A 25,385-nucleotide genomic window follows, 5' to 3' on the forward strand; every position below is an offset into this window, starting at 1 on the left:
CGACGAAAATATAAAACCGTCAGATCGCCCACCCCTACCGTTGGGGTTTGGCTTCCTGCACGAGCCCTGATTTGAGTTCCTGGAGTTCTTGGTTGGATTTTGATCCCCCATCCCTAATAGCAGCATCGGTATTCTGTGGAGCCCCCCCCCAGAACTGCCACCCTCTCCCCAACATCTTGCACCTTTTTCTACAATGTCTCAATGTCTCTTTAGTTTTCTGACCATCTTGTGTCGTCCATCAGCCCTCTCTAGCTGTGTGGGGATGCAGAACACCCCCCATCTCGTGACTGTCAGTGCCTGTGCCTGGGTCAGCAGTCTCTGTCGCCGTAAGTTTTCCCGGAACGACCCAGAATGAAGCCCAACCTCCAACAACACCCTTACCCCCCTCCATCCCAAACCCCAGAGCAAATCTATTCCTGTCTTGAGACGTCAAGGAAGGCGACCCTGCCATCCTCCATACACACACACACACACACACACACACATAGCCATTGTGACTGTCATTTTGACCTTTCCTCTAGAACTCCTGATTCTCCCAACCCCCAATCTCATCCCACCCCACCCCACCCTCCTTTACCCTTCTCACTTCACTCTTTGTTTTTCGACACCCCTGCATGGGTTTGCCTCGAGCTGTCTATTTGAATTGCTTTTGCTTCAGTGCTGAAACAAAAGAGCAGTCCCACTAACGCACACACACACAAACACTTGTGCCTACACCAAAACACAGAGCACATACACGTATGCCTGCTGTTTTAGAGGCAATGATCAGATCAGATCACAGTTGGCAATTTGACCGATACACTTTCTGATTTAAAAAAAAAAGTATAAAAGGTCTTCTCCATGCTTCCAAAAAAATTGTTGCCTTTACGTGAAGGCGCTTTTTCAAGGTTAGATTCATTCTAAATTCTAATTTCTAAATAAATGCAGCCAGTGAAAACAAATAAATGGACAAGTAATTGAATGTCGTCTTGTGTCTTTATATCGACATTTCTTTTAATGTTATTATTATTATTAGTATTGTTATTATTATTATTATTATTGTTATTATTATTATGTTTTAGAGGTAGAATAGAAGGGAAGAGAAGGATTCATTCATTCACTTCCCTTGGATTTCCAAATCATTGAGTCAAAATATGATATTCTGTTTTTGAATTATTTGAGTTCCATTAAACATGTCTAAATTTAAAGAAAGTTTGTGCTGGAGTTTGTAACTGTATAATTTAACAAATTTTCTTTTTCAAAATGTCATAACAAATTCATTGATAATGATCTGGATCGGCCCTGGAAAAAAAAATCCCATTATACTTTAATGTTGTCTTTAAGGCTTTGTTACAGTAAAGTAATGCCATTTTATATCCACATTACTGATAATTGTTTTTTCTTGTGTGTAAATACCATACAAAAGCACCAATAATCAACCCCAAAATATCTTCAAATAATCAATACTGAGGTATTCCTCAAAAAATCTTGCCATGTATATTTGATTTTGGCAGCGCTAGCTTAGTTCCATATTGTCTATCAGAACACTACACACATAAAGGGATACATTTACACTTGAATACGATTTTGTACGTTAGTAAATAAAGCAAGGGCATGTACACCGGTCAGCCACAATATTAATACCACCTGCCGAATACTCTGTAGGTCCCCCTCGTGCCGCAAAAACAGCTCTGACCTGACCTGACCTAAGCAATGTCTAGGTAGGTGGTACATGTCAAAGTAACATCCACATGAATGCCAACACCCAAGGTTTCCCAGCCGAAAATTGCCCAGAGCATCACACTGCCTCTGCCGGCTTGCCTTCCTCCCAGGTAAACGACGCACAGGCATCCACATGATGTAAAAGAAAACCTGATTCATCAGACCAAGCCACCTACTTCCATTGCGCCATGGTCCAGTTCTGACGCTCAAGGGCCCATTGTAGGCGCTTTCAGCAGTGGACTGGGGTCAGCATGGGCACTGATCGGTCTGCGGCTATGCGGCCCCATATTCAGCAAGCTGTGATGCACTTTGTGTTCGGACACTTTTCTGTCATAGCCAGCTTTAAGTTTTTCAGCAGTTTGTGCTACAGTAGCTCTTCTGTGGGATCGGACCAGACGGGCTGGACTTCACTACCCACGCACATTAATGAGCCTTGGGCACCTTGTCGCCGGTTTACCAGTTGTCCTTCCTTGGACCACTTTTTGTAGGGACTAACCACTGCATAACGGGAACACCCCACAAGACCTGCCGTTTTGGAGATGCTCTGACCCAGTCGTCTAGCCATCAGAATTTGGCCCTATTCAAAGTCCCTCAGATCCTTATGCTTGTCCATTTTTCCTGGTTCCAGCACATCAACTTCAAGAACTGACTGTTCACTTGCTGCCTCATATATCCCACCTTTTGACAAGTGCCATTGGGATGAGATGAGAAGTGTTATTCATGTCAGCAGTGGTTTTAATGTTGTGGCTGATCTGTATTTAAATTGATAATTTGAACTGTGTAATTATGTTGGGGGGGGAAACAAATCATGAGTAAATTTATGGCGTGTGCACACCAACTGGTGGATTTTTATATTTTAAATACGATTGTTTTCTTTTTTCTTTTATTAATTGTGCTGCATATCATTGGGGTGCATGTGCAAGACATACCTGTCATCTTGCATCCCACAGACAGCCATCACCACAACCTGCCGCTCTCTATCTCACACACACACACACACACACACACACACACACACACACACACACACACAGCAACCTTACTTTTGGCTCCTGTCATCTTTGCATTGTGATCCATGGCATGCACACACACACAGCCACATTAGTGCCCCCTCCCCTTGCTAAAGTGCCGCCTCTGGTCCCAAAACTGCATGTCAGCAAAGGCAGGCACAAACTCACTCACCCCCATGTACCAATAAACACACACACACACACACACACACACACTCACACTCATAGAAGCAGGCAGACAAACAAAGAACGGCACAGTTGCTGAAATAGCGCTTTCTTTTTTCGTCGTCCCCCCCTCCACGTAATCCCTTTGTAGCCTGGTGTGTCCATGCCCCCATAGCCCCGCAACCAAAAGAAGTCTTCATGCAATCAGTGAACCGTAGGGGAGTGACAATAGTCTGAAATTCAGTGTAGTCTTCTATACATTTGTCCTTCCATCTGTCTGTATGTCTATCTGCCTATCTGTTGGCCGGGCTTGACATCCATTGACTTTTTCTTTTCGGTATTTTTAACGGGTGATGGAACGGGTTTGCAGCATCACCACCATTCCTAGTTTGTTGGATGAGATGGCTTGTATTGTGAAGCTCCACTAAACGCAAAAACACCATTAATGTGTGCTTTGAACAAGTTTTTTTGATGTGGTTTGTTATTTGTAGCTTATTGGGTCTACAGGTATAGACCAGAACATATTATTGCACATAAGAAATGTAACACTAATGGATATTTCAAAGAGAATGAAGACATTCTAAGTAGAAGCCACATAAGCATGTCTTCCTGCAACATTTTGATTGAACCAAAGAACAAATTCAGATAAGTTAGTTGATGGAAACAGGGAATGTAATGCACTGGTAGTAGTGTCAGATAAACCAGGCTAAAATAGGGTGTCCATATGACGTATGCTGATCATTATGTTCTGAGGAGGCCAAATTACATCTAAAATCTATACTGTTTAGCAAAAGTAATCTGTGCTTACAGTGCTTACACTACCAGTGGATTTATCACTGGGAGTATAAAATAATAAAGCAAGCGTTTTCAACTGCCCCTTTTGACCGGTGGAAGGGGACACCCAACATGTGCCGATAGAATTATGGCCTTTTGTATGGACTTTGACTAACTCAGCTGTTGCCGTTTATGACCCAAGGCATCAGCTCCCAAAGTGGTCCTAGAGGTCCTCCAATGAATTGCAGGGGGATGCTGGATTTTATATATTATTATATATTATTCATAAAATATATATATACTCAGCCTAACTAATGATGGTTAGTTTTATTTTTGCCGCCAGGTTTTTAAGTAAGGTGGTACTTTGAATAGTGGAGAATTTGTGTTGTCATCTTGAAATAACAAAAATAAAAGATAAATTCAAGTACAGGTACTCCTCACTTAACGACCTACCTGTTTAACAACTGTTTGGACTTACGATCAGCTCTCCGACCAGTCTGCATTGTGCTCTGTGAACAATACCGCAGCGTATTGTATGCAGCGCGGCGTTTCAGCATCAAGCATCTCATTGCGCATCACCCTTTCTATACTATACTATATACTACTATATACACTATATTATATATACTATATACACTATACTATATATACTATATACATTATATATACTATATACACTGTATGCATCTCATCAGCGTTCTCAGTCTCATTCCCACAGTCGGTCAGTATTCATTACACTAGCGTTTCCAATCTCCAAGACTGAAATTACGCAAAGGGGCCGGGTCCTCGCTGATCGACCGATTCGCTTAACGACCTGGTCGTAGGAACGGAATTCAGTCATTAAGTGAGGAGTACCTGTATTACCTTTCTACTTCCTACTGCTGTGGACACCTACTGAGAGCAGCTTCGCGCTTGCCAAAGCTTTGTCTACAGTAGGCCTGTTTCTTCAACGTCCTGCTGTTAATAATTTATGATCCAGAGAGAAAATGGCATGTCCCAGCATGACTTACTACTCTCCCAGGCAGGGAAAGAGAAACTGATGATTTATTGCCCAATCCTAGTAGGATGGATTGGTAGGGTGGAGCTGTGCATGGAGTCAACCTGCAATGTTGTTTTTTTGTGAACAGACGATCGAAACAGAACAGCAGTGAGAAAGAAGAAAGCCGCAAGAAAGAAAAGAGAAGAAAACGTAAAGTTCAGAGCCGAAAGAAAACCACACAAATCGGGAGACCTCAGAAAGAATCGCGAGGGGCAAAGCCACGGGGCAGAGATAAAAATACGCCGCAGACAGGGAATTGAACAGAGACAATGGAGAAGAGGGAACGGGGGAATGGAGGAGACGGAGAGAGACACGGGGAACAGCGAGATGAAAGAACAGAAATTGGAAGAACAAAGATTACAGAGTAGCGTGTTTGATACGGTTCCTCGGCTTCTTCATCTTTGATCCTTTGTTCCCTTGGGGACAGACTCTGTCTGTGTCTCTCTCTTTCGGTGTCTCGCTCTGTATCTGTCTTTCTGTCTGTTACTCTGTCTCTTTCACTCTGTCTCAGGAGAAACAAGGCTGATTTTCCTTGTAATTGCTTTTGTTGTTTCTGTTCATGGAGCTGTCGTAGGAGTAGGCGGGGTCAGTAGTGAGGGGGCAGGGTTCATTGAAATCAGCAAACATCTAGCGAAAGCTCCCTATAATTACCGACTGTGTATGACATTATAAAAATTTAGACCGTCATCGCCGTCGTAATGCACATATTTGTTGTCTGAATGTATCTTTTGCTTTATTGAAGTATTAAATGGAAAGTATAGTGTTGGTGTATTCTTGACATTTATTAATTTGTCACTGCTTTGTTGTCACCACAGATTTGGTCCCTGCTGCATTAAAACATTTGCAGTAATTGAGCATTATTCCAAAAATATAGTAGTCAGCATTGTTGCACAAAGCTTAGGAAGTGACACGATTTTGTTTGTTTTCTTTTACTCTGTTCTTTGAGGGACAACGAAAACGAAACAACTGCCAAAATAGATTCAATTAGAATTATTTTCCCGTCGATGATATTTGAGAATATTCAGGGTTTTTTTTGTTTTGTTTTGTTTTTCAGGATGTATCATCATATCATATGATATCATCATATGTTTCAGTATGTCTGTGTTATGGTCTGACATTTCAAATATGGAGTTTTTTGAACTGTTCTAATTGTACTTTTCTCGTCAGGAAGTCTTCCAGTGAGACACTTTAGCCCAAGTAAGTATAGGGAGTTGAATTTTTTCAAAGAAATAATTGTATATCTTCACTTACAGCTTTTATATATAGACACCTATTTTATTGGCAATATTGTATATTTTTAGATGTGCAAATTACTAGAGACGCTAACAAATTCAAAACCTAACCTTTTGGGAACACATGAGGTGAATTAGGCAGGTGATGTACAGTATAGGGATGTAACATGCTGTAGAATGTGGGCCTGACAGATGGTGTGTTGGCATCTTGTATGTGTTTTGTTTTTGTCTGTAAGTGCATGTGATGTCATGCTTTGTGGGTATATTGTGATTATTTAAGACATTAATATAATGTACATACCCTCAAGTCTTCTTTCCAATTATAGTAACCTGTTTGGAGTTCATTTGGAAACTACAGGGTATACTTTTAAACCTTTAGTTTTAAATACTTTTCTTTCATTTTCAAACCTATATATTTTTTTTTAAGGTTTCTCAATATAAGATTGAGAAATAAAAATGGAAAGTTGAGCTGATCCAATCACTCAAATTCAATGATTTATTTATTTTTTTAATATGAAATGAAAACATAGCATCCATAACATAATGTCCGAAAAATCATTAGCGTTAAAGCATGTATCTTCTTTTTCCTTTTTCTTTCACCCCGTCACGGCCTGCAGTGGGAGAGATCGTTCCGAGCGATTCGCTGGAAGTGCCGAGCGAGGCAGCCATGTCGGTGAGCGTCCACGAGACCCGCAAGTCGCGCACCAGCACGGGCTCCATGAACATCTCGCTGTTCCACAAGCCGTCGCACCCGGACAGCGTGCTGACGCATCTCAACACGCTGCGCAAGCAGTGCATGTTCACCGACGTCACCCTGTGGGCCGGGGAGCGTTCCTTTCCCTGTCACAGGTGGGGGAGTCGTCTAATGCTTCAGCTCTAGCATTCATATCGACATTTTTTCATATTTAGATGCACCAATGACGACTTGATGGTATGACATGATGAATGGCAATGATAAATGACACAAGCTTGTTAAATGCTGTTCCAAATGTTGTTCAACTTGGCAACACTTCTAGGCATGCAAAGTAGTAGTCGAGAGATTCTTAAGAAACTATATTTGTTTATAAAACTATAAACAAGCTTTTTAAAATGTTGGTTCCCATTATTAATAACTGTTCATAGCACAACCTCTCTAAATGCTCTATTATCGAGAAACCAGTATGCTTCAACTTCTCGCTGTGCTTAAATACAGTCCAATGAGGCAAACGATTAACCCTTCAAAAAAAAAAAATTTAAATCTCCTTTATGAAAACGCAAAACTCATAATATTGTCTTTATGATATACCAGAGGAAGAGTGTGACTTTTCAGGTTTTATTTGTTTCTTGCACTTTAGGTTGCATCTGCTCGAAAGAAATTAGGAACAGAAAGTTACGTTACTTCCGCTACTGGCAACCTACTAAAGAGAATGTTTCACTTTTATTATACTACAGCAATTGAAAAAGGTTGTTTAAAAATAAAATGTGATGTCATTGGTATTACTGGTCAAAAAAACATAAAACTAAATCCAGGAATACAGGAAAAGGAGATTTAACATGTTTTTTTAAGGCTTACACTTTGGCCCAATTGGACTGCATTTAACCACGGTAAGAAGTGCTAACAGAGTGGTAAGTTTCAACAAAGCTGTGTTCCAACTTTTAGAATTTTTTTATAAACGTTTTGGAAATGATAGAAAAAATTATAAATGCCAGGAAAAAAACACATTTCGACAATGTTGGGATTGGTTTGAAAAATAGCGAGCATATCCATTAAAAATAATCTTTGCATAGTTTTACTTTATAATCCTAGGCTACAGCCATTACAATGCCGTACTTTGATTGTTTTGCTTTATAGCAATACCAAATACAGCAACGGTTGGCTCACACAAAGCATGGTGTGATGCCAACTTGAGATTGTAGTAAAGTTTCCTTCCTAGAACCCCCATGGATTGGGTTTTTGGTACGTCTCTCATCAGGGCCGTTCTGGCAGCATGCAGCCGATATTTTGAGGCCATGTTCAGCGGGGGGCTGCGAGAGAGTCTGGACAGTGACGTCAACTTCAGAGACAGCATACACCCCGAGGTAATGCACCACTACAACTGCTTTTGATGTGTTAGAAAGCCCAAGATAAATATGCCCTATTTTGGCTGAGAAGCAAGATAAACAGATGAATCTGAGAGTTTTATTTTAGACTAATCCACTGTTATTGAAAGTCGTTTTGGAGAAAAGTGTCTGCTAAATGACATTATGTAATGCAATGTTTACTGCAACAGTTTTGTAATGAGGTGTGTGTATATGTGTATATATATTTGTGTGTATATGTGGTGTGGTTTGAGCAGCCACACCTGATCTGGATCTAGGTAATTGGGATCAGGGTGGCTGCATTCCTGGTTGGTACTTGGTTGGTCTAAACGAGTAGCAGGTAATACCCCCATCCCCACACACACACTCAGGAGAGGAGCCTGGTGTCATGATACATGCTATCTGCTCCTGGGCTTATTCCAGCTGGCCCTCTCTACAATAAACTGGTGTCGACAACCCCGTCTTCTGTATCTCTCTGCCGGAGGTCGCTGAACACGCCACTTGGATGGCGTGTGGTAGGCAAAACTGCCACACTGGCACCTGAACAGGGACTCTCTGGCACGGGGAAGGACTGTCGACTGTTGTCGCCCTGGGGGAAGGAAGCCGGTCGACTCAGGTGTTCCCGGGGAACCAGGTCCCCTGGAAGGGGACCAGTTAATTTTTTTGACATTCGTTGATTCGATGTATGGGAACCCTGTTTTATTACCCTTTATAACCCTGTCTTTTTATTATTTAAGGTATAGCAACCTTTTTTCAGAGTCTGTTTTAGGCACTTTTCTTTTCATTTTTTTGTTCTCTGCTTGGTGGTGGGGGACTAGGCTTCAGCCAGGTATTCTCCCTGGCCTCAGTTTAGTGTTGGGGCTATGTGGTGTGGGGACGGTGTGGTTTGAGCAGCCCCTCCTGACCTGGATCGGGAGGTAATTAGGATCAGAGTGGCGGCATATACTGTATGTTGCTCATTGGTTGGTCTCAACGAGCAACAGGTTAAACCCCCATCCCCACACACTCAGCATAGGAGCCTGTGTCATTACGCAAGCTATCTGCTCCTGGGCTAATTCCAATTGGCCCACTCTCTACAATAAACTGGTGTTTACAACCCTGTCTTCTGTGTCTCTGTGCCGGAGGTCCCTGAACACGCCACTTGGGTGGTGCATGGTAGGCGAAACTGCCTGCCTGCCTGCCTGTATGTATGTATGTATGTATGTTTGTTTGTTTTTGGGAGCTGTGAACAGACCCTGGAATTGCCCCGGTGTGCCAAACCTTTTCTCAAAGCAAATGTTTATTTTTATTTTTTTTACCATGTGTAAAAAGACAGGAACTGGTTTTATGTAGACAATAAAAGTTTGGACAAAAAAGCTTATATTGCAAGATGAATTTCACGACAATACAGTATAACGCCACTGGGAGACTACAATCTAATGATTGAATTATTGCTTAAACAGCCTTCACCATACATAATTAAAATGTTTTAGCGCTGTGGATCTTTCTTTAGTTTATTTACTTTATTGCACCTCCAGCAATTGCACCATTTTTTTGCGTCGGTGTCAATTCTTAAATCACAAACAACAGTGGTATCAAGAGTGAATTAAAAGGAGCAAAACTTAGTTCTCTTCCATTCTGTATTTTATTTATTGTAGATTTACAACTGTTTTTTTTTTTGTATGAGATATATCGTTTTATATGCACTAAAAAATCCCACAACCCACTCCCATAACTACCAGTTTTGGATGACATGGACCGATTGCCTTTCCTTTTTCTGCCGCACCAGGTGCTGGAGCTTCTCCTGGACTTTGCCTACTCCTCACGGGTCATCATCAACGAGGAGAACGCTGAGTCACTGCTAGAGGCCGGCGACATGCTGCAGTTCCACGACATCCGCGACGCTGCCGCCGAGTTTCTGGAGAAGAACCTCCACTCGTCTAACTGCCTGGGCATGATGCTGCTGTCAGACGCCCACCAGTGCAAGCGGCTGTACGAGTTGTCGTGGCGGATGTGTCTGGTGCACTACGAAACGGTAACTGCTGCATGATTGGCAACAGTTAACATCACCTCACTATCGAATGTGTAAACAAAAGCAGCAAAGGAGGGAAATTTAGACTTCTCACCCATGGTGGCAGACAGCTGTCTAAGTTTTGTATGTACGGTTTTTATGTTTTGGTTTGTTTCCCATCAGTTTCTGTTTCAGCAGTTTGACTTGACTTGATTGGATTTGTATAATATTTTCTGGTGTTGACAATACACAGGCGTACCCAAGCTTAGAAAAATGAGGAAGAAGGAAAATGAATCCACAAGGATGTCAAAACCAATGGATGGAATTGACTGTTTTCGCAAGTCCTTGTTGACTGTTCCAACTCTATAGTAATAAGAGCGATTAGATTGATCTCACTGCTGAGTGTGGCGATTTCTTTATTTTTCCCAGTGCCAGCGAAGATTGTATTAAATATATGGGATCTGTAATATATTACTTTGCAGAGATGACGCTATACAAAGTAGAGTCACCCAAGACTGTGATTTAAAAAAAAAAAAAAAAAAGGCTGGCGTAGGCTACTGTCCAGTTTGAGCCTGTATATGTGTCCAGATTAAAGACATGATGAGAACCTGTTCTGTCGTATTCATTCTAGCAGGTCAATTCAGAAACAAATTAAAAGTGCCATTTGCAGAGACCTAACAGAATGAAGGCCACATGACGAGGCCCACCAACCTTATTATTAAATTGTACTTTTACGGCTATTTTTTAACCAAGGCCTTGTTAAAATATTGGTTCCCATCATTTGTAATTGTTCATAGCACAACATCGCTCAGCTGTTAATGGTTTACAGGATCTCACCATGCTTAAACGCAGTCTAATGGGGCAAATGTCTTAGCCTTAAATAACATAACATCTCCTTTCGTAAAAGGGAAACTCACAATATAGTCATGTTTTAGCATGTTTTTTCGAACACACCTTGAATCACCGTTATATCACATTTGATTCAAAAATACTTTTTGCAATTGCCACAGAACATCCAAAGTGTAACAATTAATACGGTAGGTTGCCAGTAGGAAGCGGAATTGTTTTCTGTTTCAAGTCTCTTACGTTTACGTGGATATAACCAATAGGGCCGATTTGTAGAAGTGCAAAAGAGTCGATACAACCCTGAAAAGCTGATTTAAAATGCATGGTTTGCGGACATTTTTTCTCACTGTCTGACAATATTGTGAGCTTCCAATTTTTTTAAAAGGAGATTTAACCTTGAGAGTGATACATTTCTCAATAATTAAGTGTTAAAAATGGGAACCATTTTAATTAAGGCCTGGATTGAAAAATAAAGACTGCAGTGAATGTTTCAGCAGCCGTATCTATGATGCTCAGTGTGGGGGGGTCTCTACCAACAGGTACAGGTTTCGGGAGGGATGACCTGGGAGGGATGAGTCCTTCTGGCAGTGGGGCGCCAACATGGAGAGAGTTTATGAATAATGATCAACAAAAAGACCCGCTGGCCAAAACAAGAACCTAAAATCTTCCACATTGGGTCATTTGCCTACAATACCTTCTGTTTCACGCATCTTCAAGGAATAATCCAGGACCGGGTTTCTGCTCTGACCAATCAGCGGTAAAGCGCTGGCTTCTTCCCGTTGTGGCTGCGCCTCAGTTTTTTTTTTTTTTTTGTGCTGTGTCCCAACAGATGAGAGACTCGGAGGACTTCTACAGCCTGTCCAAAGACAAACTGCTGGAGCTGATACTCAGCGACGAGCTGGAAATCGAAGATGAGCAGGTGTTTGACTTCTTCCTGCCTTCTGTGTTTGCTCTCCTTTCTTTCCATCATCTTTCCTGGGACATTCCTCCCACCATTCCTCTTTTCTCATCCTTCCTTTTTTCCATCTTTCTTTTCATCTTCTCCTTTCCTACCATCCTGCTGTCGTTCCCCTCCCTTCCTTCCTCCCCTTCTTCATCTTCCTTTCTCCCTCCCTTTCTTTCCTTCCCTCTTTTCCTGTCTTCCTCCCTTTTATTTCCTTTCCTCATTTCATCTCCTTCCTGTCCTCCTCCCTTTCCTCTTCTTTCCTTCCTTCCTACATTCCTTCCTCCCCTTCATTCCTTTCTTTCTTCCTTCCTTCCCCTCTCATAATTTTCTTACTTTTTTCCTCTCATTCCTATTTTCAGCTCCTCCGTTCCATTCCATTCTTCTTTTCATCTCCTTCCTTTCTTCCTCCCATTCCTCTTTTCAGCTCCTCCCTTTCGTTCCATTCCTCTTCTCATCTCCTTCCTCCCCTTTTTTGTCTTCCTCATCTCTTCCTTCCTTCTTTCATCATTCTTTTCATCCTCTTTTTTTCCTACCATCCTGCTGTTGTTCCCCTTCCTTATACCCTTCCTCTTATGTCCTTCCTCCCTTTCTTTCCTTCCCTCTCCTCATCTCCTTCCTTTGGCCTCAATTTATTTTCTTCCTCCCTTTCCTCTTCTCAGCTCCTTTATTTCTTTCCTCTTCTCATCTCCTTCCTTTCTTCCTCCCTTTCTTTCCTCATCTCCTTCCCTTCTTTTGTTCCACTTCCCATGTCCATGTTTTCTCCCTTACTCCCTTCCTTCTTTTCTTCCATTCCTCTCTTTTATTTGTTTATTGTCCTGTCTTTCACCTCTGTACATTGATCAGTCCATCTCATTGTCTTTGAATTAATCAGCTTGGATGATGTTGACGTCATCTTGACAGCACTTGCTAAACAAGCCAAACTATTTTGCTTCTCTAATAAGGTGACTTATAAGCTATCTCTCGTGTGCACCTCATAGAGAGCGGGGATCTTTGCCCCAAGCCAACTGTAAAAGACAATTCAGACGTTTGTCTATTAAGTCATTGATCAAGCTTTCTGAAGATATCTCCCCTCCGCTCACCAGAACAAATAACTTAATCTTAACATTAAAATGTTTCCCTCGCTTCTTTGCGCAGCTTCATGTATTCCTGTTTAACAGAGGGTGGGTTTATAATTCTATTTATTATCATTACAACAGTGTTTTTTTTTTCCCCCTTATTAAACTGAACCACTCCCCCTCTCCCCACAGGTGGTGTTTAACTCTGTCATGCGGTGGGTGCGCTTTGACTTGGAGAGCCGACGGTCCCACTTGCCCGACCTGCTGCGGGGCATCAGGCTGGCGCTGTTGCCCTCCGAATGCCTGCTGGAGGCCGTGGCTTGCGAGGAACGTCATGGCTGACAAGAGGAGCAGGTTGTGTGTGTGTGTGTGTGTGTGTGTGTGTGTGTGTGTGTGTGTGTGTGTGTGTGTGTGTGTGTGTGTGTGTGTGTGTGCGTGCGTGCGTGCGTGCGTGCGTGCGTGCGTGCGTGCGTGCGTGCGTGCGTGCGTGCGTGCGTGCGTGCACAGCCAGGGCTATGTGACTGCAATTAAGTCAAAAGGAAAATATAACAAGATAAGAAAAGTAGTAAGGAAAATGTACTTCATTGGGGATAAAGTGAGCAGGGTGAGTGGAAGTATGATATGCACATAAATGCAAACACAGGTGATCCACGCTGCAATGGTCATTTACTAGTTTGTTACGTAATGGCCTGACGTAAATTATTTGAGGCGACCATGCAAATGAGAGCACGACAGTAGAGTGTCAGCAGGTACCAGCTGCTTTCTCCGTCATTCAAACATACGTTTGAATGACAAGAAACGTTTTATCAAAATGTTAAAACAAGTCTACTATTTAAATGAAACTTAAAAAAAAAAAACCTGATTTAAATGAAATTTTTATTTACTTATTGTAAAAATATAAATATTACTTTTTAGCTAATTCCTTGCAACTCCATTTGCATATCAGGCAATCCCATGTGGGGTCATGACCCCAAGTTTGGGAAACGCTGGTCTAGTGTCTTTAAGTGTGTTTTCAAATGTGCATCCTAGTTAATGCGCCTGACTGGACTCTTACACACGCAGGATACAGTTAAAATTGCTGCGAAAATGTACGCTTCATTTATTGATTTGTATGTGTGGGGATTGTACTCTGACATGTTTGTTTCTGGGTCACTGTAATTGAACAACCTGAGTGTTTCAGGAATTTGTTTTTCATCTACATTCATTCATGTTTCAGTCTCCAAAAAGAAAGTTATTCCCGTGGGGTTCTGATAAATGAGGTTCTAACATACCACAATATCAGCCCTTGAATTCAAAATGAAAGCATAAATCCCAAGATTTCTCTAGATTGAATTCCAATTCAATCCAAGAATTCCTCACATTGTGGGAAATTCTAGATCATACCACCTCATCATTAATAAGTTTATAGAATTGTGCATCACAATATAACAATGTCTCAATTAATTGACTTCCTTTGGCATTAAATGTAACTATTTCTTATAAGTTTGTTCTATTATATTTATTTCATATAGTTTTAAATGTCAATAATACAATCAATTTTATCTGTCTAAATTAATACATTTTGAGAATTTTAATTTCCACTGCTAGCTCGGCATTATATCTTTGCCCAATAACTAAAAAGATGTAACATACGTTACATACGTTATCTATTGAGATGCGATAAGTTATAATGTTTATCGCTCAGCCCTGCTATTAGTTTCATCAAATTAGGCGGAGCACTCTGTGAACTGTGTAAAAGTGGAATATTCCTTTTGTGCATGAATGCTCTAACAGAACCAATCTTGCTAATGATTGGCTGGCCAGGTGTCAGATGACATCATTCAGACAGCAATTGCAGAGTACTGCCAAACGACACTTTGGAACACTTTCTTTTTATTAAAAGCCTAAGCCTGGCTTTGCTAGGGGTATCTCAAAAGCCATTACAGTCATTATTATAATTTAATTTTTTTACACACCTAAAGGCTTTCAAGTTAAACGAGCCAGTGGCTAGATGTGGCAGCTCCTGCATCTGGCCTGCTGACAAACTTGGCTTAGATCATTGGACATTCATTTAATTAAGATTTAGCCAGTCGTGGAAAAGGTTCGTATCAAGTCAAGTTCTTAGCAAAGGATGAATTATAGCATACAGAAAAATGCCACCCTCCTTCAAAAAGTAGTTCTCCAAACTTGGCACCTTGCTCTTACTCTGCAGTATGAAGCTGGACGCACTTGACGTCCTCCTCAACTTGTTGTACAAGTTTAAACTCCTCTTCCTCCCCACCAGTAATCTTTCCCTGCACCGGACATGTTTGTTTTATTGTGCAGCTTAATTTGGTACGTGAGTAAAAAGAATGATGGCTTCTCGCACACCGAACACTAATGTGCCGTCCAAAATCGCATGCTAGTATGTGATTTTTGGACGCAGCATAAGTCTCTTCTCCACTGCCGTTAATTCTCCCTGCCTTTTCTCCCTGCTCCCCCTGTCCAGGTTAATAGTGGAGGAGGCAATGCAGTGCAAGAAGAAGATTCTCCAGAACGACGGGGTGGTGACCAGTCCCTGCGCCAGGCCACGCAAGGCGGGACACACACTGCTCATACTAGGAGGCCAAACCTTCATGTGTGACAAGATATACCAGGTAAAGAAATAAAGGGTCCTAAACGTAGGGTGTTGGCCCATACAGCCTTATACACATTTTCCCCCGAACATTATAGATTAAAGTGGTAATCTGTGACATTATTTTGTTAAGAAGTCCCATATGCGATATTCTTCCAAGTTCTTCTGCGAGACCACACTCTTTAACATTTCTGATCTAGGTGGACCATAAAGCCAAGGAAATCATCCCCAAGGCAGACCTGCCCAGCCCGAGGAAGGAGTTCAGTGCCTGCGCCATTGGCTGCAAGGTCTATGTGACAGGGGGCCGTGGTTCGGAGAATGGGGTGTCCAAAGATGTGTGGATCTACGACACGGTCCACGAGGAGTGGTCCAAGGGGGCACCCATGCTCATAGCCAGGTTTGTGTGTGTGTGTGTGTGTGTGTGTGTGTGTGTGTGCGTGTGTGCGTGCGTGCGTGCGTGCGTGCGTGCGTGCGTGCACAGTTTTTGACAAAAGTTTACATGGATGTCATGGCTTCTTGAGGTCTTGTGTTTCCAATAATTTCTACAACTCTTATTTTTCTGTGATGGAATGATTGGATCACATACTTCTGTCACGGGAAACATTCATGATTTGTGGTTCTCTTGTGAATTTATTATGAGTCTTCTGAAAATGTGACCAAATCTGCTGGGTCAAAAATATACATAGAGCAACTTCAACTGTCAATTTTAATGATGCAGAAAACGTGGCATGGCCTCTTAACTTCAAAATGTCTATCACATTCTTGTGAGTGGTTATGATTGATTACAGCTGGTGACTTCTGAGCCCATTTAAATTGGGTTTGTTTGAAACACTCATTAGACTCAGCCACCAACGCTACAATGGGAAAGTCTAAGGAGCTCATCACAATGGATCAACAGATCTTAAAAAGACGATCATTGACTTTAACAAGTCAGGAAAGTCACTTGGAGCCATTTCAAAGCTGCCACAGGTCCCAAGATCAGCTGTGCTAACAATTGTTTGTAATTATAAAGTGCATGGCATATTGGTGTCCCTGCCACGATCAGGAAGAAAATGCAAGCTATCACCTGCTGCTGAAAGAAAATTGGTCAGGATGGTCAAGAGTAAACCAAGAACCACCAAAAAGAATAATTTTGTGATAAAATTGAAGCTGATAGAACACAGGTGTCAGTGTCCACAGTCAAGCGTGTTTTACATCACCATGCACTGAGAGGCTGCTTTGCAAGAAGGAAGCACTTGCTCCAGAAGCGGCTCGACTGAAGTTTGCTGCTGATCACATGGACAATGAAAATGGCTTCTGGAGGTCTGGATGTTCTGTGGTCAGATGAAACAAAAATTGAGCTATTTGGCCACAATGACCAGAAATATGTTTTGAGGAGACAAGGTGAGGCCTTTAACCCTAAGAACACCATACCCAATGTCAAGCATGGTGGTAGTGGTAGGGCAATGCTCTGGACCTGTTTTGCTGCCAGTGGAACTGGTGCTTTACAGAAAGTAAATGGAATAATGAAGGGGGATTACCTCCAAATTCTTTGGGGAAAACCTAAAATCATCAGCCAGAAGGTTGAGTCTTGGTTGGGTGTTTCAACAAGACAATGACCCCAAACACACATCAAAAATGGTAAAGGAATGGCTAAATCAGGCTAGAATTAGTCAGGCCTTCCCAAAGTCCTGACTTAAATCTCATTGAGACCATGTGGACTGTGCTGAAGAAACAAGTCCATGTCAGAAAAGCAATGAATTTTGTTGAACTGCACCAATTCTGTCAAGAGGAGTGGTCAAAGATTCAACCAGAAGCTTGCCAAAAGCTTGTGAATCGCAACCAAAAGCGCCTAATTGAGGGGAAAATGGCCAATGGACATGTAACCAAATATTAGCATTGGTGTGTGTGTATATTTTTGACCCAGCAGATTAGGGCACATTTTCAGAAGACCCATAATAAATTAATTTAAGTTTAATATTTTTTTGTGACAAAGAAGTACGTGCTCCAATCATTCCTTCACAGAAAATTAAGAGTTGTAGAAATGAGTGGAAACTCAGGACTGCTATGACATACATGACATACATGGCCACAGAGTCCGTGGCCCGGTAAATGCGCCCAACGAGGGGACGCCGACACCAGGAAAATTATCTTTCGTACGTCACATTTCAGTGCAAATGATGTCTCTGTATTTAGCACAGTGTTAACAATATTAGTTATAACATTCTTTCTCAGCCCTGGAACTCAAACCATTTTCTGATGCCCCAGAAATGTATATTCAAATAATTCAATTAATATCGTTAATGTGCAACGTTAAGTCAACTTGAACTGACAACTAATGGTCGATTAGGAAAATCTTTAGTCAGGGGCAGCCCAACTAAAGTATTTTTAGCTGGCACTTTTTAAGAAAGAGCCATACAATGTTTTTGTGTCACACATGTTAATTTGCTGTTCCCGTGCTGGGCGGCTGGGTCTGCCTGTCTCGGCAAGAATGCAAAGATCAGGCACACGCGAGAAGTGAGCAAAATGAAAAGTGAAAGTGAAAGCGCGACCATGCTTGGGAGAAAATGATTGTGTTGCCTTCATGAAAGTGAAGACTAGGGTAAACCCAGATGATGGCGAAACACAAGAGTTGCAGTTTCAAAGTTTGGGACTTCCAGTGTTATCCACCCAACACAGTTGATCTCAGGGATCGCCACTTTAAGCTCTTCAGTGTCTGGTGGATGGATGAAGACTGTACACTGCTAACACAGTTCCCCCTACTCCCCCCCAGGTTTGGCCACGGCTCTGCTGAGTTGGAGAACAGTTTATATGTTGTCGGAGGACACACGGCCATTGCAGGAGTATTTCCCGCATCGCCTTCTGTCTCCTTAAAGCAGGTAGTAAAATAATGAAATTGTATTAATCAGCATTTAGCTGTTGTCAAATTAATATGCGGGTGAGAATGGCTGTCTGAAAACACCTGTGAGTGTCAAAATGTGATTTTAATTATTTTAAAGTAGTGCAAATGCTGCTCCTCTTCCTAATCCAATGACAAAACCATTATATTTGTGATTTACAGTAATTTTGTGGAATTTAGACTTCCACTTCATGCTCGAAACTTAAATTTACTGGAAGCTTCTAGTAGACTAGAATCTATATTCATGTTCAGCAAAAACATCAGCAAGCTCCTACAGTGAATGATTGGTCTCCTATATCAGCATATTTTGCTTCCATTTTTAACAAAATTTACGTTTTAGGAGTCAGTTTTACGTTTTAGGAGTCAGTTAGTCGGTCTATTAGAAAGGAATCTTCTACTTTTTATTTTATTTTCTATTTTTTCCTAGGACATATTGTGTGCTATCACCGGGTGCGTTGCATTACATTTCACTGCATATATGTATGGAAGTATGTATATGTATGTGACAAATAAAAAATATTGAATCTTGAATCTTGCTTTTAAAATGTAACCGCAGGTGGAGCGCTATGATCCTCTCAGCAACAAGTGGACCATGATGGCTCCTTTGAGAGATGGCGTCAGCAATGCAGCCGTGGTCAGCGCCAAACTGAAGCTGTTTGTGTTCGGAGGGACCACGATCCACAGAGACAAGGCTTCAAAGGTAGGAGTGAAAGGGAGTGGCATCCTTTGACCAATCTTCTCCTGTAAACCGCCACTGCAGCGAAGAGGTTCACTTTTTGTCTATCTTACTCGAATTCAAACGATGCAAATCTTCTAAACTCAGCTCTGCTGACAATCCAATTACCTCCTCTTCCCCTTCCAACAAACAATATCCAGGTCCAGTGCTACGATCCGGTGGGAAACCGCTGGAGCATCGCAGCTGAATGCCCCCAGCCATGGCGGTACACAGCAGCCGCCGTGCTGGGGAGCCAGATTTTCATCATGGGCGGCGACACAGAGTTCACAGCAGCCTCGGCCTACCGCTTTGACTGTGATGCCAACCAGTGGACGCGTGTTGGGGACATGACCTCCAAGCGCATGAGCTGCCACGCTGTGGCCTCAGGCAATAAACTGTATGTGGTGGGTGGCTACTTTGGCACGCAGCGCTGTAAGACGCTGGACTGCTACGACCCCACGGCTGACAGCTGGAGCTCCATCACCACCGTGCCTTATTCACTCATCCCGACTGCCTTTGTCAGCACTTGGAAGCACCTGCCCGCCTAACCCCATCCATCCATCCACCCACCCACAGAGGTCGGCTTGGGGAGCTGATTGGTACAGGTAAGGTCCCTCGTCCACTTTATTGACTGATAGTGTGACTTGTTTTATGGGTGGAATTGATTGGCTCATTGATTGGGATTTAAATTGATCAAATACAGGCAATCGGATTCAGGCAACAACAGGAAGATAATTGACTGATTTAATGGGTGAAGGGGTAGATAAGTGACAATTGTCAGATCCTTTGCGGAAGGGATCGTTGGCACGGAATTGTACTAATAATCTACATTGCTCAATTGGATGGGTAGATAGAACATCAGACTTATAACTAGCACACAGTCTATCCAACACAGCCTATTCCTGTAGCTCAATGCCAGAAGTTCCCTGCATGGTCGAAGAGGAGGAGAGAGAAGAGGGGAAAATAGAAGCAAAAAATAAATAGATGCAGGAGTTGAGAGACAGCTGAGGATTGACTTGGATGGTAAAGTGATACATACACACAATGCAATGCTATTAACACAGATTACACACACAGACATCTATCGAACGGGCCACATCGTCTATCGATTATGATCTGCATCAGGGGGCTTTGTTCACGAGTCAGGAGTCCAGTGTGCATTTGTAGTAAAACCAGGAGTCTGAGCACATACAGAAGGATGGAGAGTCAGAGGAAATTATGCAGAGATGAGAGTTGTGAGGCTGAGAGAAGGAAGAAACAAGGACAGGGCGCTAAAAAACCTACATCACTGTATATGTGTATATTAAATTATAATGTTATGTACTACATTATTGAATTCAAGTAGAGCATTACAAGAACCTTTTTATTAAAATTTTGCAGGAATTCAAATAGAAACAAATCTTCTCAGTCCTTCACAATTTGAATACATATTTAGACAAATAAATCGTTATAAAGAAAACATATCCACTTCCACTGCTATATTTTCTTGTCGTCATGACTTCAGCAATGATATTCACTTTTGGTGTCCCAAAATATAGGTCAAGCGTCCGATTTGGTTTGGTCCTGCCTCACTAGTGCTGACTGTCTTCTGTCTGGAGTTTTGTTTGCATGAAAAATGGAAGCGTACACTTGTGTGTTCTTATTGGCCACTTAGTGGTGTCCAAGTTAAGGGCTGCAGGCAGTGAACCTCAAATTCTGTTCTCTACTGGTCCAAATGATATAGCCAAATCCCTATTGTGGCACATACACTACTCACAAAAAGTTAGGGATATTTGGCTTTTGGGTGAAATTTATGAAAAATTTAAAAAGTTCACGCTACAGTGATATATCATGAAAGTAGGGCATTTAAGTAGAAGCATGAATGGTTATATCCTCATCTCAAACAATTGATTGAAACAAAAGCCAACAACAGTGGTGGGTTTACCACAACAAAAAATGTCAATGTCTCAATAACTTGTCATGTGTCCTTGAGCATCAATTACAGCTTGACAACGATGTCTCATGCTGTTCACAAGTCGACTTATTGTCTGCTGAGGCATGGCCCCCCACTCTTCTTGAAGGGTGGCCCTCAGGTCATTGAGGTTCTGTGGTACAGAGTTACGAGCCTCTACATTGCGACTCAGCTGATCCCATAGGTTTTCTATGGGATTCAGGTCTGGAGAAAGTGCAGGCCACTCCATTTGAGGTGCCCCAGTCTCCAGCAGCCGTTCCCTAATGATGCGACCTCCATGAGCTGGAACATTGTCGTCCATGAAGATGAAATGAGGCCTGTGTTGTTCATGCAGGGGCACAATGACTGGATGAATAATGTTATTCAGGTAGTATGGGCTTGTCACTGTACCATTCTCAAAGTGTAGTGCATGCATGCCAGTTCAGACATGGCATGCATGCATATTAGAATATAGGAAGTACATTGGAAGATCATTTTCTTTAGGTGCACTTTAGGTGAACGCCCACGTACAACTTCCTAGTTGGAGTGGCATGAAGTGATCTGTTCTCCAACATTTGGCAGCATAAAGGTTCACCTTTTCTCCAAAGAAAATTATTCTAATTGAATGAAACCAAAAATGCACAGTGTGCAGCCGTACATAACAGGAAAACTTTTTTCTGCCAAGTAGGGTGTATGCAGTGGTTAGTACCTACTAAAAGTGGTCCAAAGAAGCACAACCATTGAACCGGCGACAGGGTTATGGGCGCCCAGGGTCTCATTGATGAAAATGGGGAGTGAAGTCTAGCCCGTCTGGTCTAATCCCACAGAGAGCCAGTGTAGCACAAATTGTTGAAATAGTTAATGCTGGCTATGATAGAAAGGTGTCAGAACACACAGTCCATTGCAGGTTGCTGCATATGGAGCTGTGTAGCCGCTGAGCGGTCAGAGTGCGCATGCTGAGCCCTGGCCACCAGCGAAAGTGCCTACAATGGGCACATGAGTGTCAGAACTACACCATGGAGCAATAGAAGGTGGCCTGGTCTGATGAATCACGTTTTCTTCGACATCACGTAGATGGCTGGGGTAAGGGTCCGGTCGAGCATCTGTGGGATGTGCTGGAAGAACAAACCCGATTCATGGGGGCCCCACCTCGCAAGTTACAGGACTTAAAGTATCTGCTGATAATGTCTTGATGCCAGATACCACAGGACATCTTCAGAGGTCTTGTGGAGTCCATCCCGACAGTCAGACCTGATTTGGTGGCAGGAGGGGGAGCTACACAATATTAGTGGTTATTAGTAGTGGTTTTAATGTTGTGGCTGATTGGTGTAGAACCCGCAGAACCCACTCCCAGCTTGTAGTTTAACTGATTTTAGTAAAACTTTGTCTCTGTGGATTGACAGCTTGTCAACTCTTTTACCCAGGGGATTAGTTTACAAATCAAACGAAGTAGTGAAGTAGTTGGTCAAGCTTGTATTGCCTGAAAAGCCGATCCCAGCATACCTGCAGGCCTATTTCTCCATCCTCCTATCATTTCCTCACCCTAGAGATGCTTTAATACCCATCTCTCCATACACTTCGACCAAACTTCTTTTGTCCCCAATGGACACAATTATTCCCTGACTACCAGGTGTTTAGCCACTATCAGTGTTCTAATTGGGTTCCCCAAGGCCATTTTGCATGCTTTTAAACTGTCTCCTTGGACAATAATTAGGAGCTTAATGCCATTTAAACTGTCATTTAATGGCATCAGGACTCAAAGGAACACACCTTTTAGCAGATTTATGATTAAATCGTCTATCGACTTGTCTAAATCGACTGCATCGACCGCAATTGACATTGGGGTTTTTTGGGGGGGGGTTTAATCTGCCAAAAGAAATCTGAGCATTGCAATGGTGTAAGTGCAGTTTACCGTGCTCTGAAACTGGAGAGGAGAGGGAGAGCGAGGGGGCGGAGGCGGAGGCCCTCCCCGCTCAGAGCTGTCCAATAACCACTGGTGATTGGGCCTCACTTAACCTCTGTCCGGTACGGAGACTTTGAGGGGCAGATGCTCAAAGAAAAAGAAAAGACACATGGACCCCTCGCTCCGGTTCTAGGCATTTTGCCGCTCTGGGAAAACGGAGGAGCACAGCGGAGCCACTGTGCGTACTTTGCAGGTGGGCCGGGTTGCATGAGGAGTTCCTCATGAATATACTGTATCTTGCCCAGACAATCCACTGCCTCGATGCCAATTCACACATTCACACAAAAAAACACGCCTGATAAAAAGGGCACCGTGGGGTCCATGGTGATGGTCCTCAGGCTGCAGGTGCTCCCATGCCTGTATTTTTATTTTAGATCTATTTATTTTTGTTTGTTTCCTGCATGTATACAACGACATTTTTAAACACAACTGAGTTAAGGGACTGTCCTGCGCAGTACTGTTCCAGAAAAACCTGTGGGGACGCTCCCCATCTCCCCGTTGCTTTGGGACTTAATTTAATAAAAACTGGAAACTTTGTGTAAATACTTTACTTGTAAATAATACTTTAAAGAATAATGATACCTTAATAAATCGTAATCGACATAACAAATAAAAACTTCTGGAACAGGGAGACCGCATTTGCTACATTACATTTTATTCTATGTGTGCGCAAACCCCACCAGACGCATGCACGTGCCCCCGATAAAATTGTGTATGGCCGATCACTGCCCCCAAGCAATCCGTGATTGGAATTTTGCACGATCACCCAAGCCTACGAGGGAACTTCAACTGCTTCTGGTTCAACAGGAAAAGTAGATACACAGCAATTAACAACTTTAAAATAGAACCTTCTGAAGACATTTGTCCTACTATAATTAAAGGGAAGTAGATTTCTAATTGAAAATAAACCCAATACAATTCACCTGTAAATGGAAAAACAAAGTTCTTGACCTCTTTTCTGTTGCCCAAATATGATATAAATATTTGCAGTTTATTATCTCATCTTTGTGGGGCTCATCCAAAGCTTAATTTTAAGATGTCTGTTCTTCTTCTACACCTCCCCTCTCATGCTTCCCTCAGACCTCTCCATATCTACCGACAGGTATAGAAGAGCCAGCTGGCACTACCGTATTTTCATATAGTTCTTAAGAGAACACCTCTGGAAGTAGCACCGGTGCTGTGGATAGTGAGTTTCTTACATTGGCAAATGGGAATTGAACTTGCAATATTAACCTAGCTTTTTGGAACAATAATCTCTCTCATATTGCAGACCTCATATCGTGCTATATTTGATCTGCCCGTCGTCATTTATTCAGATTACAAATTTGTGTGTATGATGTAATCTTTATTTCATGATGGCACAAAACAGATGAAAGACGATAAATGATAAAGGATTTATTGCCCAGCCAAAACACACAAGCACCACCCCTCCTCCTGCCTCCTCTAACCCATCCGGTATTCTTCTCCTACCTTTTCTCAGCCTGTAGTGCTTCAAAAATGAATGCAACTCCGGATCCTGAAAGCATCTGGCTATCTCAAGCCCCACCTATACTTTTTCTCATCCCTGCCTCATTCCCCTTTTTTGTGTCATTGTGCCTTTACTTTCCTCATACTCACATTCAGTCTCCTTAAACAGATCTCACCACACAAACTCAGTGTCAGGTGTGTTTTCAGTGCCATCCTCACCAAAGGGTTCGAACAGCAATGTTGAAAATGGCTGGACTCTGCCAAGATTTTGAAATGAGGCTTCAGCTGCTTTCACACATGCACTGCAACCCTGAAATGATCCGGACATTACCCGAGGAGCTGTATGTGTGAACGCAAATGTCCGAAACAGTTGGACCAGACTTTACCCAGCCAGCGCCCTAGTACAAAGTCCGTGTGAACAGAGTAGGTGACTGTCTGGAGCATTCACAGTGAGTGAGTGGGCGTGTTGCGTGTTGATGGCTTCTTTATCATGCCCCAGTTATTTACCTTTGTGCGGATCTTCGCGCATGGAGTGTAGCTGCTTCGTACTCCTTTCCAGTTTCGTTAATATTCCATTCCACTCTTTCGTTTTATATTGCGGATACGTCCAAAAACACGGAGTATTAATGCCAAAAAAGATAAGTCGGTAGCCTCGTCCGCCATCTTGGGTATGCTGTAAAGTCCACAGCGCCCCTCCGGACCTGAATATCCGGACATTGTCCAGAGTTCATGTTTGAAAGCAGCATTAATGAAATTGAAACTCAGACTTTAGGAAGACATTGCCCTCAGCCATCCCTCAAGCAACTGATTGATTCAACGCTTTCATGGTTTTTGTTGGCAAGCAAAATATAATAATGATGATAATGATAGTTCAAACATTAAAACTGTTGTGGATGATTAACTTGAACTTGACACCTTAACAATGGAGAAAACCATGGATTCCAATTATTAACCCCTTTTCTTTGCATTTGCTTGGGGTTTTTTGTTTTGTAAATTGTAGGGCTAAATGGGTCGATTTATCAA

At 42.3% G+C, this 25,385-nt stretch overlaps 1 protein-coding gene across 1 annotated transcript in view; it reads left to right on the forward strand.

Annotated features, from left to right (window-relative positions):
• The first annotated feature begins 250 nt into the window (after positions 1-250).
• The window catches only part of enc2 (ectodermal-neural cortex 2), a 42,124-nt gene continuing 16,989 nt past the window's right edge, over positions 251-25,385 (forward strand). The window contains 13 exon segments of the mRNA XM_080001688.1: positions 251-326; positions 5,857-5,886; positions 6,539-6,770; positions 7,874-7,979; positions 9,748-9,993; positions 11,645-11,734; positions 13,009-13,145; positions 13,147-13,170; positions 15,284-15,431; positions 15,610-15,806; positions 18,162-18,267; positions 18,844-18,987; positions 19,164-19,607. Coding sequence (XP_079857814.1) covers positions 263-326; positions 5,857-5,886; positions 6,539-6,770; positions 7,874-7,979; positions 9,748-9,993; positions 11,645-11,734; positions 13,009-13,145; positions 13,147-13,170; positions 15,284-15,431; positions 15,610-15,806; positions 18,162-18,267; positions 18,844-18,987; positions 19,164-19,550 — 1,911 coding nt within the window. The 5' untranslated portion in view covers positions 251-262 and the 3' untranslated portion in view covers positions 19,551-19,607.

Source organism: Zeus faber, assembly GCF_960531495.2.
Source record: "Zeus faber genome assembly, chromosome: 6".
Lineage (NCBI taxonomy): Eukaryota > Metazoa > Chordata > Actinopteri > Zeiformes > Zeidae > Zeus > Zeus faber.